The 13,001-nt window shown below is 57.8% G+C and overlaps 5 protein-coding genes across 5 annotated transcripts; 2 read left to right on the top strand and 3 right to left on the bottom strand.

Moving 5' to 3' along the window:
* Positions 1-801: 801 nt before the first annotated feature.
* Positions 802-2,866, top strand: INS49_010965 (uncharacterized protein; the record flags this gene model as incomplete). The annotated part of the gene is made up of 4 exons (XM_043171687.1): positions 802-1,351; positions 1,460-2,376; positions 2,427-2,594; positions 2,681-2,866. The coding sequence occupies 4 exons, from the start codon at positions 802-804 to the stop codon at positions 2,864-2,866; spliced, it is 1,821 nt and encodes a 606-aa protein (XP_043023432.1).
* A 1,299-nt stretch (positions 2,867-4,165) lies between these two features.
* On the top strand, positions 4,166-5,068 carry INS49_010964 (uncharacterized protein; the record flags this gene model as incomplete). The annotated part of the gene is made up of 1 exon (XM_043171686.1): positions 4,166-5,068. The coding sequence occupies one exon, from the start codon at positions 4,166-4,168 to the stop codon at positions 5,066-5,068; it is 903 nt and encodes a 300-aa protein (XP_043023431.1).
* Positions 5,069-5,784: 716 nt separating this feature from the next.
* On the bottom strand, positions 5,785-7,095 carry INS49_010963 (uncharacterized protein; the record flags this gene model as incomplete). Its single annotated transcript, XM_043171685.1, has 1 exon — positions 5,785-7,095. One exon carries the CDS (start codon positions 7,093-7,095, stop codon positions 5,785-5,787), a length of 1,311 nt encoding a protein of 436 aa, XP_043023430.1.
* An 820-nt stretch (positions 7,096-7,915) lies between these two features.
* INS49_010962 (uncharacterized protein) lies at positions 7,916-9,643 on the bottom strand (the record flags this gene model as incomplete). Its single annotated transcript, XM_043171684.1, has 3 exons — positions 7,916-9,103; positions 9,185-9,425; positions 9,492-9,643. The coding sequence occupies 3 exons, from the start codon at positions 9,641-9,643 to the stop codon at positions 7,916-7,918; spliced, it is 1,581 nt and encodes a 526-aa protein (XP_043023429.1).
* Positions 9,644-10,949: 1,306 nt separating this feature from the next.
* INS49_010961 (uncharacterized protein) lies at positions 10,950-12,612 on the bottom strand (the record flags this gene model as incomplete). The annotated part of the gene is made up of 2 exons (XM_043171683.1): positions 10,950-11,256; positions 11,336-12,612. 2 exons carry the CDS (start codon positions 12,610-12,612, stop codon positions 10,950-10,952), a joined length of 1,584 nt encoding a protein of 527 aa, XP_043023428.1.
* Positions 12,613-13,001: the final 389 nt, after the last annotated feature.

The following is a 13,001-nucleotide window of genomic DNA, read 5'->3' as shown; positions in this document are numbered from 1 at the left end:
CCTCCGATCTCCTGTGGCACACTCTCTTGTGGAACACTCACCACTCGACCCCAAAGGAAGCGGCTTTGCTCTTGTGTATGCATAAAAATGCGTACAGACTGGGTTTTGAAATGCGAACCCAGAGCCAAGTAGAGGAATATTGAACGCGGCTACAGCTTCAATATCAAGGCACTTTGCCAATGCTTGTGCTCCACCGGGAGTGTCAAATGGTCGAATTGTGAATTCAGGCATTGGATTCGGCTCAAGTTTTAACTTTTAGGCCACTCTACAATAGCCAGTAATGTGGTGCACGCACACTCTGGAAAACAATATTTTCACTTCCGTTTGTCTTCACTGGAACGTGTTCTCAACAACGCCCCGGATACGAGTGATTCAACCACTTCCTCGTGGTCCAAAACATGGGCTGAAATTCACTTATTCAGATTTGAGGCCTGATTTTGTCTTTCCAACTACTTGAGAAAATGCGCAACAGCCTCATTCACAGTAAGTCATTCCATAAAATTCTGGCACACTTCGCCGCACACTCTCACTTTCCCAACGCCTTTTCACTGCCTTTCTCTGAAAATGGTCAACAACACTTGGCGACCATCTCTGCCGTCAAGGTTTATCTTCGTTGACCGTATGCCTCTTCGTACCTAAACCCTTCCTGTCATGGCAAGAACCCCAACCTTGAGACAACAACTGCGACCGCTTGCGCCCAAACCCGCACCTGGTCCTAGTCCTCCGCCTTTATCTGCTCAGCAAAACAACCCGTCACTACTTCCTATTTTTAACGATTGTGCCGCAGTAGCACCAGTCACGATGGGAGACGAGCCTTACCGCAACCTATCCCAGAGGCATGACAGCCCGAACCGCCACATGACGGTCGAGCAAATTGTCGACACGCGCCTCTGTGTCAGCTCTCTCACTCCACAGCACTGTCACCTGATGATGGGCCAGCTGGATGACCGGCAGATCAAGAACGCCGTCTACGACCGGGCCCTGTGCTTTCCCTTCGACCAGTGGACCCAGAACATTCGGCTCGCGTACGGCCAGCAGGTTCAGCACGACAACCAGGTCGTCGTCTCGTTTGAAAACATGACCAATCACATGGAGAGCCTGTTTGCCACCTGGCGGGATGTCTACTTCTTCAAGGAGGGCGACTTCGACAACATCGCGGCGCACGTCAAGAGCTATCTTTCCCCCTCTACTGACAACATTGGCGTTTACGGAACCTACTCCGACCACACTGTCACCAAGATCAACGCCCTTGCGGCTCTTCTCAAGATTGGCAAGATCATCATCGAGATACCCATCCTGACCTCTAAGCGGGGTCTGGCGATGTTTGCGTATGACCCTCTGAGTCGTGCCGGTAAGTGACTAGACATGATAAGCCATGGTTTCACCGCCATTCATTCCCTCCAGTCTCGTTTTTATACCCTTGGGCACGAGAAAGACTTGCTAACTCCTTCCCTCAAAGTTGGCAACATCCTCTCCACTACGACCACCAACGCCTCCCGACGTCAAATCCTCGACCCTTCGATGGAGGGCGAGTTCATGGAGCTCACAAAGCGTGCCACTGCTGTCGGCCTTTTCCCCGGCCTCCTCAAGGCCCTAACCTCTGGATCTGATGCGATTCCATATAACGTGCCCCGCGGCGAGCAGCTGATGCCCAACAACAACAAGCGCGTCTCGACCGATCAGGTTGTCCCGGCGGCCAAGAGGAGCAAGGTGGCCCAAGGCGGCCAGTACGCGGGCCAGGCTGCCATCGACCGCGAGGGAGCTCCCACGCCTGGATCTTCCCGCGCGTCCAGCCACCAGCCGCGAGGCATCACCGAGGGATGGGCCGCCGAGCCGAGCGGATCGCGGAACCCCTTTTCGAGGCCATCTTCCGCGGGGCCCGTGGCCATGCCTTTCGCCAAGTCTGCAAACTCGACCCCCACCAGCAAGATTAAGATCGAGGGCGAGCACACCGAGCAAGAGCAGATCGAGCCCAGCCTCCGGGACCTGAGTCAGGGCGCGGAGCTCCAGGGCATCGCGAAGGGCGCCACGGAGTACCAGCCCGAGTCCAAGGAAACTCAGCAGCCGACCAAGGACGCAAAGGGACAGGATGATCAGGCCGAGGGCTTGCGCAACCCTGGGCCAGAGGCCCAGCAGCCCAACACCGAGGAGCAGCAGCAAGGAGAGGCAGCGCAGCAGTCACAGCCGCAGCAAATCGAGCAGACCAACACGACCGACGAGGACAAACCAGCCTACGACGACCTGCTGCGTCGCGTCGAGACGGAGGTGTTCCACGCGCACGGCGACGAGCCGCCCGAGGAGCAGCTGCAGCGGGCGCCCGCCGTCACGGCGCTGGTCGAGGGCACGGCCGGCACGATCCTGAAGCGGTTCCAGGAGGTCGAGAAGAAGACCAACGAGAGCGGGCGCCGCGACCACTTCCTCTCCAGCCTCAACGACACGCCTTCGCGCTGCTGTGGGTTCTCGAGAGCTGCGCGCTCAACCTGGGCGGCACGCCTCTCGCGGCCGAGGTCTCGCGCTGCGTGTCGCGGGACGCGCTCGTCGGGGCGCTCTGGGGGTCTGTCCGGCTGGCTAGTGCTTCTGAGTGTTTGCGTCTTGTGAGTATTACCTCTCACTCATGTGTCTCATATTTTGTACACTGCGGGAGCTTTGGACTGACCGTTGTGTTTTCTTCTTCCTCTAGCTCGACGTCAAGGATCATATGGGATCCGAGACCTTCGGCGAGAAGCTCGAGCGGATCATCCGGCAGATGGACGAGACCGGCGTTGCTGGGTTCGGCCGACTGCGGTTCGTCGTGCCGAACATGTGCTCTGGTGTCACCCTGCCTGTTCAAAACCCGCTGCAACAGCCTAATACAAGTGACACGTAAGCAGAATTGTTGGACCAGACCTCCCCAGCCGGTTGGGAAGGTATACTTGAGCCTGTCCCATGAACAAAGCCACATGGCCCGAATGGGAGCGGAAGTGGACAAGTGTGGAGAGTCTTACCATCAAAGCCCGAAAAATAGGTGGTTGTTGTGTGTTCTCTGGCCGAAAATGACCAGGCTTGGGGAACGCTCGGGAGGACTAAGAGACGGTGAGGCCGAGGAAGACTTGGTCTCAGGGGCATACACAGTGTTGACAGGATGATTTGGGAAATTCAGACAGAAGCTCCGGAAACCTCGGCAGGTCCTACAGTACACCATTGCGTTGTAGGTGGAGGCATCATCTTGATCGGGGCGGTTCATTCATCATGCGAAGTTCTTCCCCAGGGAACTGTGGCAGCCTGTGTCCATTCCAGGCCATGGAGTTTTCTACTACCCCTTGGGGAAATGGTTGAGACTTTATCATCATGCTTCGGAGTCACATAGAGGCACATAGAGACAGGCATTCGACTAATCATAGCTAACAGGAGAATGCACTGAGCGATCTTTTATTTCTGAAAGTAAAAGAAAAGTTTCGGCGAGCAGACACCCCTTTGATCGTGAAAGTAAGGAGAGGCAGCTGATCCAAAACATCGTAGGACACAATCTCCATCCATGCTCTTGTTCAAGATTTTTTGCGGTGCATGGGCGTGAACATAACGGTAGCAGATCCCGGATTATGTGTGTGTGGTTTCTGTTCAAGAGGTCGAGATCACGGCCGTTCCGCACGGGGCACACGCGGGCCCTGGAATGGCTTTCTTCTGGGCGTTCGTAGCGGGATGAAATCTTTCCTTCCTCCTACACACCACAATAAACAATCATTTGCTTCATCTGTTTCTGGTGTGGGTGCGACCCTTTCAACAGAATTCTCAACGACTGAACTATTGGCGAACCAGGGCCTGACTATCAGGACATTCAATACCTCTTTGCCATAGCTTTGAGAGTCAAACACATGCATCTCGGCAGGCCAGTACCTACCTAGGTGAATTGAGTTCAGCCCTACAGGCGGGGGCAGCTTGACCTGCCCCGCCAAATCGGTGCTGCCAAGCCTGACGCCCCCTGTCCCGCCCACCATCAACAAACAACCTCAGGTCCCGAGGTGCATTCAATCCCTGAGCTCTCACTCAGACATCAACCAACACCAGGAACGCTTTGATACGATCATCCACCCAGATACTAGCTTCTGGCCCTCTGGAGGCCTGGAGAGCTCACCGCCCTGTGCTTCTCGGCCTTCAACTCCTCTCTTTGTCACCAGCCGTCGCCAAAATGTACGAGCTGTTCCTGACGGCGTTCGTCAACGACGTCGACTTCGACAATGCGAGGTCCATTCTGAGCTCGTACTGCTGGAGCGACCCAAACCCCCGCGTCTACCGCGTCTTCCACTTCACTGGCCCGGCCCAGCCAAAACCCCTGGCCAAGAGGAACGGCATCAACGGCATCCGCCCGGCGCCGGACCCCTTCATGTTCGGCCTGCCGGGCGCGGAGCCGCTCCAGCCCCAGGTGGGCCCCTACGTCGACCCGGCCTGGAGGGAGCTCAGCGATATTGTGAAGAAGCAGTCGTACATCGTCACCGCCCGCTACCAGGTCTCCAAGGCCACCGACTTCGGCGGGCAGCAGCACAAGCAGCTGGCGTCCACGCCGGGCGCGCTCTTCTGGTCCGAGATCCCAGACCCAGTTAGTGTCGCCGGGGGCCAGTCGCTCGTGATGCAGCGCAAGAAGATCGAGATCTGGGGCCAGCTCAACCTGCCCGCGGTCCTGAACGACAACGAGTTCCGCTACAAGGCCCAGATAGTCGAGGAGACGCACGACGTGTACCACCGGGACGACCCCCTGCTCGAGTTCAACCTGGTGCGTCACTACACGCCGCCCGCCTCGTTCCAGGGCCCGCCCTCCGGCCCTTTACCGGCCTTCGACAGCCTCGAGAAGGTCGACTCGGCAGGGAAGTGGACCCTCTGGGCCAGGTACCACGTGCACGACGACGGCGCCCCGGAGAAGATCAAGGCTGCTCGCGACGCCTTGCTCAAGGCTCGGGACGAGCTCGCCCCGTGCGGGTTCGACTTCAAGGTGCTCGATCGGAAGGTCTTCGACACCCAGCTTATGTTACAGCGTAAGACGCCCGCGACGCAGACGCTGGGTCTTAAGCAGAGCTTGGGTCCTGGTCACCGGTAGGGGAAGTCGGCCGGTGGGGGAGGGGGCAGCGGGGCGCAGAATTATGGCTTGGACGGCAACCTTGGGACGAGATATGTGGAGGGGCAGGCATGAAAGTAAGGTGCAGGGCGGGGAACTTGAAATAAGGATATTTCTGGTTCTGCCTGTCCAAATCTCCCTGAAAGCTCGGTCAACCACCTCCCAAGGATGAGGACTCTTCCGCCTGCGTGCTCCATGTGCACACCTCACAGCACACACCATTCGTGAGTGCCCATGCCAACAGAGTAACAGTCCTCCTCCAGAAAGTAGGAGACAAGATCACAAATTAGACCTTCACTATTATTAATGACAAATTGAAGACATCAAACTCACTGGAATGACCATTCCTGTCGGAGTTGTTTATCCGCTAGCCGGCCATTCAAGAGCATACACTATACAGCGACATTAGGTAAAAGAGAGGACAAATCGAAACGATTGTCGTAACATCGATTGTAAATATACATGGATAGCGAACTGTCATTGAATCTAGTGAAGGTGAGCAACTACCTATGCGTCAACTCCTCTGTGAGCTACCCCGAACCCGAGTCCTTGTTGGTGTGGTCCTACAATAGGATAAGAAATAATACATCGTCTATCCACAGTCCAAAGGCGCATCACATCATCACGCCGGACCGCAGACCACCATAACACCAAGTGTCATCACCCTAACCAGGGATCAATCAAGCCACAGTCTGCCCCTACTCATCATCATTGACAACAACAAACAAGCCCAACAGCCTGTCCTTCTCACCCTCGTCGTCTGTTTCCTTCCACTTCCCCGCGACCGCGTAGACAGCATCAAACGTGAGCATGGCCGCCGCCGCCGTGAGGGGCGCAAGGAGCGGGTTGCTCCAGTCAGCCCCGGCCCACACCTCGTCGGCCACAGAGGCCCGGAGCTGCTTGCGCCTCTCGTCGCTCAGCAGCTCCTCGCCGCCGCCGCCTTCGTCCCGCGCCTCCTCCGCGGCCCGCTCGATGCTGTCCGGCCTTCCGGGTCGCTTTGGCCCGGTGGGCAGGGTCAGCGTCGGCCTCGGCAGCGGCGGGAACCTGGGAACCGTCGGGACGGTCAGCGTGGGGAGCGGCAGCTTCGTCTTTGTTGGCAACGGGAGCGTCTTGGACGGCCACGGGTCGGGGACGGGTTTGCCGCCAGCGACGCGGTTGAGGATCCGGAGGATCAGCCGGAGGACGTCGCGGAGGTACTTCGGGGTGTCCTTGCTGGTGCTCAGCTTGCTGATGGAGCCGTGTAGCAGGGTCAGGACCCGGTGGGGGATTTCGGTGAGGTCGGGCAGCTTGTAGGGGTCTTTGGGCTTGCTGGGTGGTTGGACGGTGGGAAGTGGCACGCCCGGAAGGTTCGTGCCGGTGGGAATGGGTAGGTCCGGGATCTTTGTCGGGATCGGGACGGGGACCGGTAGCGTGGGGATCGCAGGGATCGAGGGGAGCGTGGGAATAGGCAGGTCGCTGATCAACTCTCCTGGGTCGGTAGGCAGACTGTCGATGATGTCTCCCGGGTCAGTGGGAATCGTGGGGATAGGCAGGTCACCGAGGATTTCTGAGACGCGCGTTGGGATCTTGATGGGAATATCGAGGATCTCTGAGGGGATGGGCAGCTTGGGCAACCTGATCTGCCGCCGCCGATCTTCGGCTCCGGACGCCTCATCCGCGTCCGTGTCGTGTTCGGCCACCTGCTCCTGCTCGGCATATCTGCGAGCAGGGTCATCGCTGCGGACATGCAGCTGTCCTTCCTGGACCACCAACTCCTCGGGGACCTTCCCGCTCGCTATGGCAACTTGGTCATCGGGTTCCAGAGATTCAGGGTACCCGGGCTTTGGGACCTTCCTGGTTGCCCTCCAGTCACCTTCAACACAGTGGGCAATCCCACCATGGTCAATGTAGCTGAGGACGCCGAAAGTCAGCATCGTCACGAATGCCATAAGCCCGAAAAGGATGCCGCATGGCAGGCACCAGTGGTAGCGTCGACCGGCATGCCGTCCTGTTCCGTGTGTAAAGTCCATTTTTGGTGGGTACACGGTATCAATTCGTTCTTTTTTGGTGCTTCGCGGTCTGATATTAAGACCAACCCTTACCACGACGGAGACTCTGTAGAGCAGGAAGAGGGAAAGAAAGAGGAGGCCACTGGCCGAGCGCGTCTCTCCTTAAAGGAAGGTACTCGGTCCGTTGTTCGCCTTGCCATCATCGACTTATCATCGAGCTCGACATTGTCGTCAACAACTCAATAGCTCCAGATCGTGACAACGCTAGTTGGAGCTCACGGTCGCTTGCTTCGGCCTCGATGTCGGCAAACAGCTGCCATGGTCTGAGGCGGTTGACCCTCATTGGCGAGAAGCAGCTCCAGACGTCAGAGGAAATCGAGCCGTTGGCGGCCACAGGGCCGAATGGCCAATCCAAGATCAGACTGACTCATGAGCAAGTTGTTCGTCGGTCATTGCGTCCTCGAAGTTGAGATAGCGACGCATCAAGCTCGTGATAATTGTATGAAGAGATAGCAAGTCAAGACCAATTCAGGTGCCCAGATATATTCTGTGCATTCTGCTGTCAGCCCAATGAGCTTGCTATTCTAGGCAAAATAAGCTTCCACGATATCACAAGTGTTGCTGAGGTGAGAGGATGCCACGGCTTCGGGTAAGCTATCCTGCGGGAGTCTCCGAGCTGCAGTTGTCAAACCTGCCAGACTGCATTAGCGTTCACCAAGGGGGCACATCAAAATGAATGATAACCAAAAAGGGATGAAAATGGGACGATTTGTATTAAGCTTAAGTCACGCCGCGCTAGGCGACTCTCGCCACCACCGCTGGGGCCCACCCCTCACGTAATCTACTTCCACTGGACCTTGGCCATGCTGCCCTCCTCGACGAGGGCCTTGTGCATGTCGAAGCTGTTCCACAGCAGGTGGGGCTCGTGGCCCATGCCCTTGCGCAGGCACTCCCACTCGGCCTTGTCGAGGTACTCCTTGAGGATGGGGCGGTAGATGTCGTGGGCGCACTTGTCGATGATGACGCGGGCGCGCTCGCGCGGGCTCAGGCCCCGCACGTCCGCGAGCCCGGCCTCGGTGACCACCACGTCCAGGTCGTGCTCCGTCTGGTCGACGTGCGTGCACATGGGCACGATGCAGCTCACGCCGTGCGGGTCCGTCTTGGACGGCCGCGTCGAGGGCGTGTGCATGATGGAGTACTTGGACGACCGCAGGAAGTCGGCCGAGCCGCCCAGACCGTTGAGCATGCGCGAACCCAGGACGCACGTCGAGTTGGCGTGCGCGTAGATGTCCACCTCCACCGGCGTGTTCATGCCGATGACGCCTAGCCGCCGGATAATCTCGGGCGAGTTGGAGACCTGTTGCGACCGGAGGAGCAGCTTGTTGTGGTACGCCTCCCAGTTGTCGTAGAAACGCTTGAAGCCGTCGGGAGAGAAGCGCACTGAGGTGGCCGTCGCGAAGTCCAGCTTGCCCGAGTCGAACAGGTCGAGGAAGGTGTCCTGGATGACCTCGGTCCACACCTTCAGGTTCTTGAAGTTAGAGTCATTCAGTCCTCCAACCACAGCGTTCGCGATGTTGCCGATTCCAGACTGGATTGGGAGCAGAGAGTCGGGCAGACGTCCGTGCTTGACCTCGTGGGTCCAGAACTCGATGATATGGTTGGCGATCTGCTGCGAACCCTCGTCCGCGGCCGAGTTGGGGAGCGTCTGGTCACGGTAGTCGGAGTGCAGCACGCCAACCACCTTCTCGGGGTCGATGGGGATCGACGTCGTGCCAATGCGGTCCTCGACGCCCATGATCAGGTATGGCTTTCGCTTGGGGGGCAGGTCGGTCATTGTGATGTCGTGCAGGCCCTCGAAACTTGGGATGGAGGTGTTGACCTCAATGATGACCTTGTCGGCCATCTGAACCAGCTCAGGGGTGGCTCCAACGGACGCGCCCGGGACGATGCTGCCGTCCTCCAAGATATCAGTTGCCTCCACCACCACGACGTCGAGCTTCTTGTTGGGCTTGTCTTTTGTGTAGAAACCCTGTAGACAATGTTAGCAATCCGTCCATAATTATCGCGACATCCCGTTTGCCAACTGCTTAGGCATGCTGGGTTCACGTACGTATACCAAGTCCACGGGGAACATGGACAAGTGCTTGTCGAAGAAGTTGATCCTGCCGTCGTTGATACCCTTGGCGATGGCCTTTCCAACCTGATGCGGACTCCTCCTCTCGATCATGTCCAGGCCAGCCCACCTGTTCTCTGTCTCAGCACCGGACGAGGCGCCCACGAACAGGCTGTACCGCAGCTTGCCCTGGAGGTTGTTCTTCTCGACGTGGTCGGCCAGGTACGTGGGCATCTTCCTGTTTTGCAGGGTAACGCGTCAGCACATGTCCCCGCCCCATCTTGGTCATTAACGGAAAGCTTACTTTGGGTATCCAACTCCCGTGAAACCGGACCAGCCAATGTATGAGCCGGTGGGGAAGTGTGGCAGCAGCTGCTCGGGGTGGCAGAGCTTGTTCAGCATCGAAGGGCGGCGAATGCGCGCCTTCAAGGCCGCCGAGGCTACAGGGCTCGCCATGGTCGTTTGCGCGGACTCTTTGGAGGGCTCACGATGCCAGATAGTATGGTGTAGTTTGCCTTTCTCGAATTGCTAAGTCGAGCAGGAGAGGAGGGTTGCCGTCGTCGCGACTAGAAGCAGCAGAGAAGGAGTGGAGAGTGGTCCAACAGTCGAAAGGAAAGATAACACAAAAACACCGCCGGTCCGGAGGGAAGAGTAGAGAGGGCCCATCTTGAAGGAAAGTAGGATGGGTCCCCCTCGTGGGGATATATAAAATAAATGGGTCGCAAGCTACGGCGTTGCTGTGGTCTGATCATTCCATGCAGCAAGGGTGACGATGCGCCCACAGGAAGCTTTGCTGCGGGATTCGGCCCAGTGGGTGGGTACGAAGTGACACTAACACAACTAGACCAAAGCGTATACGAAAGTCTGTTAGCATGACGTAGCTCTATGTTCATCATGCCAGAACCGAGCTCTTCGATCCTCGATCCTCTGGCCGCTCGACACTTTCAACCCCGTGGAATCCCCAGAGCCTGGGCTTGGCCATTTGTTAATAACGAGGCTTTTCGTGGGGAAATCCCCAGTCTTTCTCTTGCCTTTTGGAATGCATGCAAGTTCAAGGGGACGGCACAGTATGCACTGTAGCCTGCATGTATACGTATCGCGGAGTTTATTTTCCAAATGCAAGCAGCACGAGCGGCCCACTCCCTGCAGAGCCTCCGGGCCACACTGGCAGGCGGCGCTAGCTCGGTCTGTGCCGCCCGTGGCTCCCGTTCGTCCGCCCGGGCGTGGTGATGTCCTCGGTTAAGGCGTCAGGGGATCTCCAAAACAGGCAGCTCTTGGGTCGATTCGATGTTTCTGGACATTCGTATTCGCTTCATTGGCGGGCCTGACTGGCCTCCTGTTGCATTGTTGTCCTCGACTGTGAAACACAGTTTTCCCTCGAGCTTCAACCTTGCCTCTCGCGCGTTCGCCGTCCGGGATCGCCGCGAGAGCCGAGCCCGATTGGATTACTTGACTTCAACAAATTGCCGCCGCACTACACCACTGCTGACCATCCTTCATGTACAGATATCTCGAAGCGGTTTCACAAATCAGCTTCACGTCCTCCAGGCATTGCACTGTCCTGACGAATTCCAAAATTGTGATTGGTCTCATCAATTATCTCAAGTTGAGAACTCATGCTATGGTATCATTGGCCCCCCTCACGCTCGCCGACGTGAATGGCCAGGCCGAACACACAAGTCCCCTCTTGTCCATGAAACATTCATCTACGAACTCAACAATCTGACTCCCGCCGACATGCCATCTCGCCCAGCCTCAAAAGCTAAACATCGACAGTCTTCTCGTTCTTGCCGAGCGCGTCCGTCGGCGCAACGTCCGCGACCGTCTCGTCCGAGAACTTGAGGTCCTCCTCGAGCGGCACCGTGTCCTTGATGCGCGTCCAGATGATCGGGGCCGCAAACAGCAGCGCGGCGGCGAGGAGGCCCCACGTCGCGCCGAAGAGCGTGTTGTACGGCTTCTTGAGGCCGTCGAGCCGCCAGAAGATGGCTGCGCCCGCGGACTGGATGCCCTTGTAGAAGCCGGCCAGGTTGGCGGCCTTGCGAGACGAGTTCGAGAGGGCGCCCATGTACCTGTCCAGAGAGGCGTGGTCAGCTCTTGGTCGCGGCCAATGCTTGCAAAGATGGAGGAATAGGAACAGCGAGTGCTTACCAGTAGATGCTTGTCTGCCACACGGCGTCGAAGAAGCCGTAGAAGATGTACAGGAACATGGGTCCTATGTACTTCTCACCACCGCCGGTCCAGTCCACCCGGTCCTGGTACGTCGGGTCCCCGTTCTCATCGACCGCCTCGATGACATCGCGGCTGACCTGCTTCTTCTGCCAGGCGTACCCGCCTCCCCAGATGACGAAGGTGAGCACGAAAAGCGTGACGAAGCTTGCCTTGGCGCGGACGCTGCGGCGGACCTTGTGGAAGTCGAGCGCGTGCCCGAAGATGACGGCGCCAAAGATCTGCGCCAGCCAGTAGAGCAGGTTGTTGAGGGAACGGGTGCGGGTGTTGAAGTGCGCCCCGTTCATGTCGTTGGTCTGGTAGGTGTAGAAGACGTTGCTGGCGAAGAACATGGGGAAGAGCAGGACGATCCATGGATCGAGGTACAGGGTCTCCCAGAGGCCCTTGATCTCAGAGGACCAGCTCGGGTTCTTCATGAGAATGACGTGAGAGCCGTCCTCACGCTGGACCTTGTCGGCGTTGCATAGGAACAAGGCCAAGACGGCGCCCACGGCCATCAGGACGATGAAGGCAGCGTAAGTGCCGTCGGTGACGGTGCCGGCGGAGTTGTTGATATTCTGGCCGAGAGGGATCAGCGAGCCGATGACAGCACCCAGGTTGAAGATAATCCAGAACCACGAGATGTAGCGGCCTTTGGACGTCTCAGGGGGGTAAGCCATCATGATGGCGCCCTGGCCGGTCCACAGGAGACCGGCGCAGACACCGAGCAGTGCGCCGGCGAAGATGACGAAGCCGTCGTTCTGGGTGTGGGTGTAGCAGAGGAAGCTGGCTGCGTAGATGCAGTAGCCCAGCCCGCCGAGCGAGAGGGTCAGCTTGATGCCGAGGCGGTTGGCAAAGGTGCCGGAGAAGAAGCCGACGACGGCAAAGGTCGAGTACAGGGCGGTGTTGGCGTGGTCCTGCACCTGGGGGTCCTGCTGGCCACCGCCGCCGAGGCCGGTGAGGGAGTTGTACATGCCCGGGCACAGGAAGCAGACCATGGAGACCATGAAGAGCTGCATCTTGGGCGAGGCGTACCAGATCTCCTTCTTGCCGAGCTTGACGCCCTTGTACATCCAGCCGGCAGGGCGAGTGACGGGTCCGTCGACATGGTGGGCGTGCGTCTCCGGGGCTGCATTGACCGTGGTGTCCTTCTCGGTCGGGGTGACGGGAGAGTGGGAGGTGGCGGGCACGTCGGCCGCCGTCTCCTTGTTGTCTGCCATTCTGTATGTCGCGAGAAAAGAGCGTGGATTGGCAGTTCTGGACGAAATCAATAGGATTTTGCCACCGTTGATTGTTGACAAGCTGCCTGGCAACCGAGGGCGGGGTAGTCTTGGGGTGCTGGCCTAGAAACCTCTAATTCGTGAGGTGGTCAGCAAGCACAGTGATTGACGCCGTCTTTCAACAGACTGGGTGAAAACAGAATTCTTCCACGGAATAGATGAGACCCAAGTCGCGACAGGAAATCAATCAGTCGAACTGGGGCAAGCGAGAAATATGTTGGTGCAGGGGATCAGCAGCTGCTGCTGTATGTATGGTCAGGGCTTATGGTGAGAAAAGTGAGATAACAATCCATGTCCAGGCCAAGGGCTATCGATGTGACGCGTTACAA

The sequence above is a fragment of the Diaporthe citri genome (assembly GCF_014595645.1).
Source record: "Diaporthe citri strain NFHF-8-4 chromosome Unknown scaffold_5, whole genome shotgun sequence".
Lineage (NCBI taxonomy): Eukaryota > Fungi > Ascomycota > Sordariomycetes > Diaporthales > Diaporthaceae > Diaporthe > Diaporthe citri.
The sequence above is the reverse complement of the archived record's forward strand: the minus strand, read 5'-3'. Positions and strand labels throughout refer to the sequence as shown.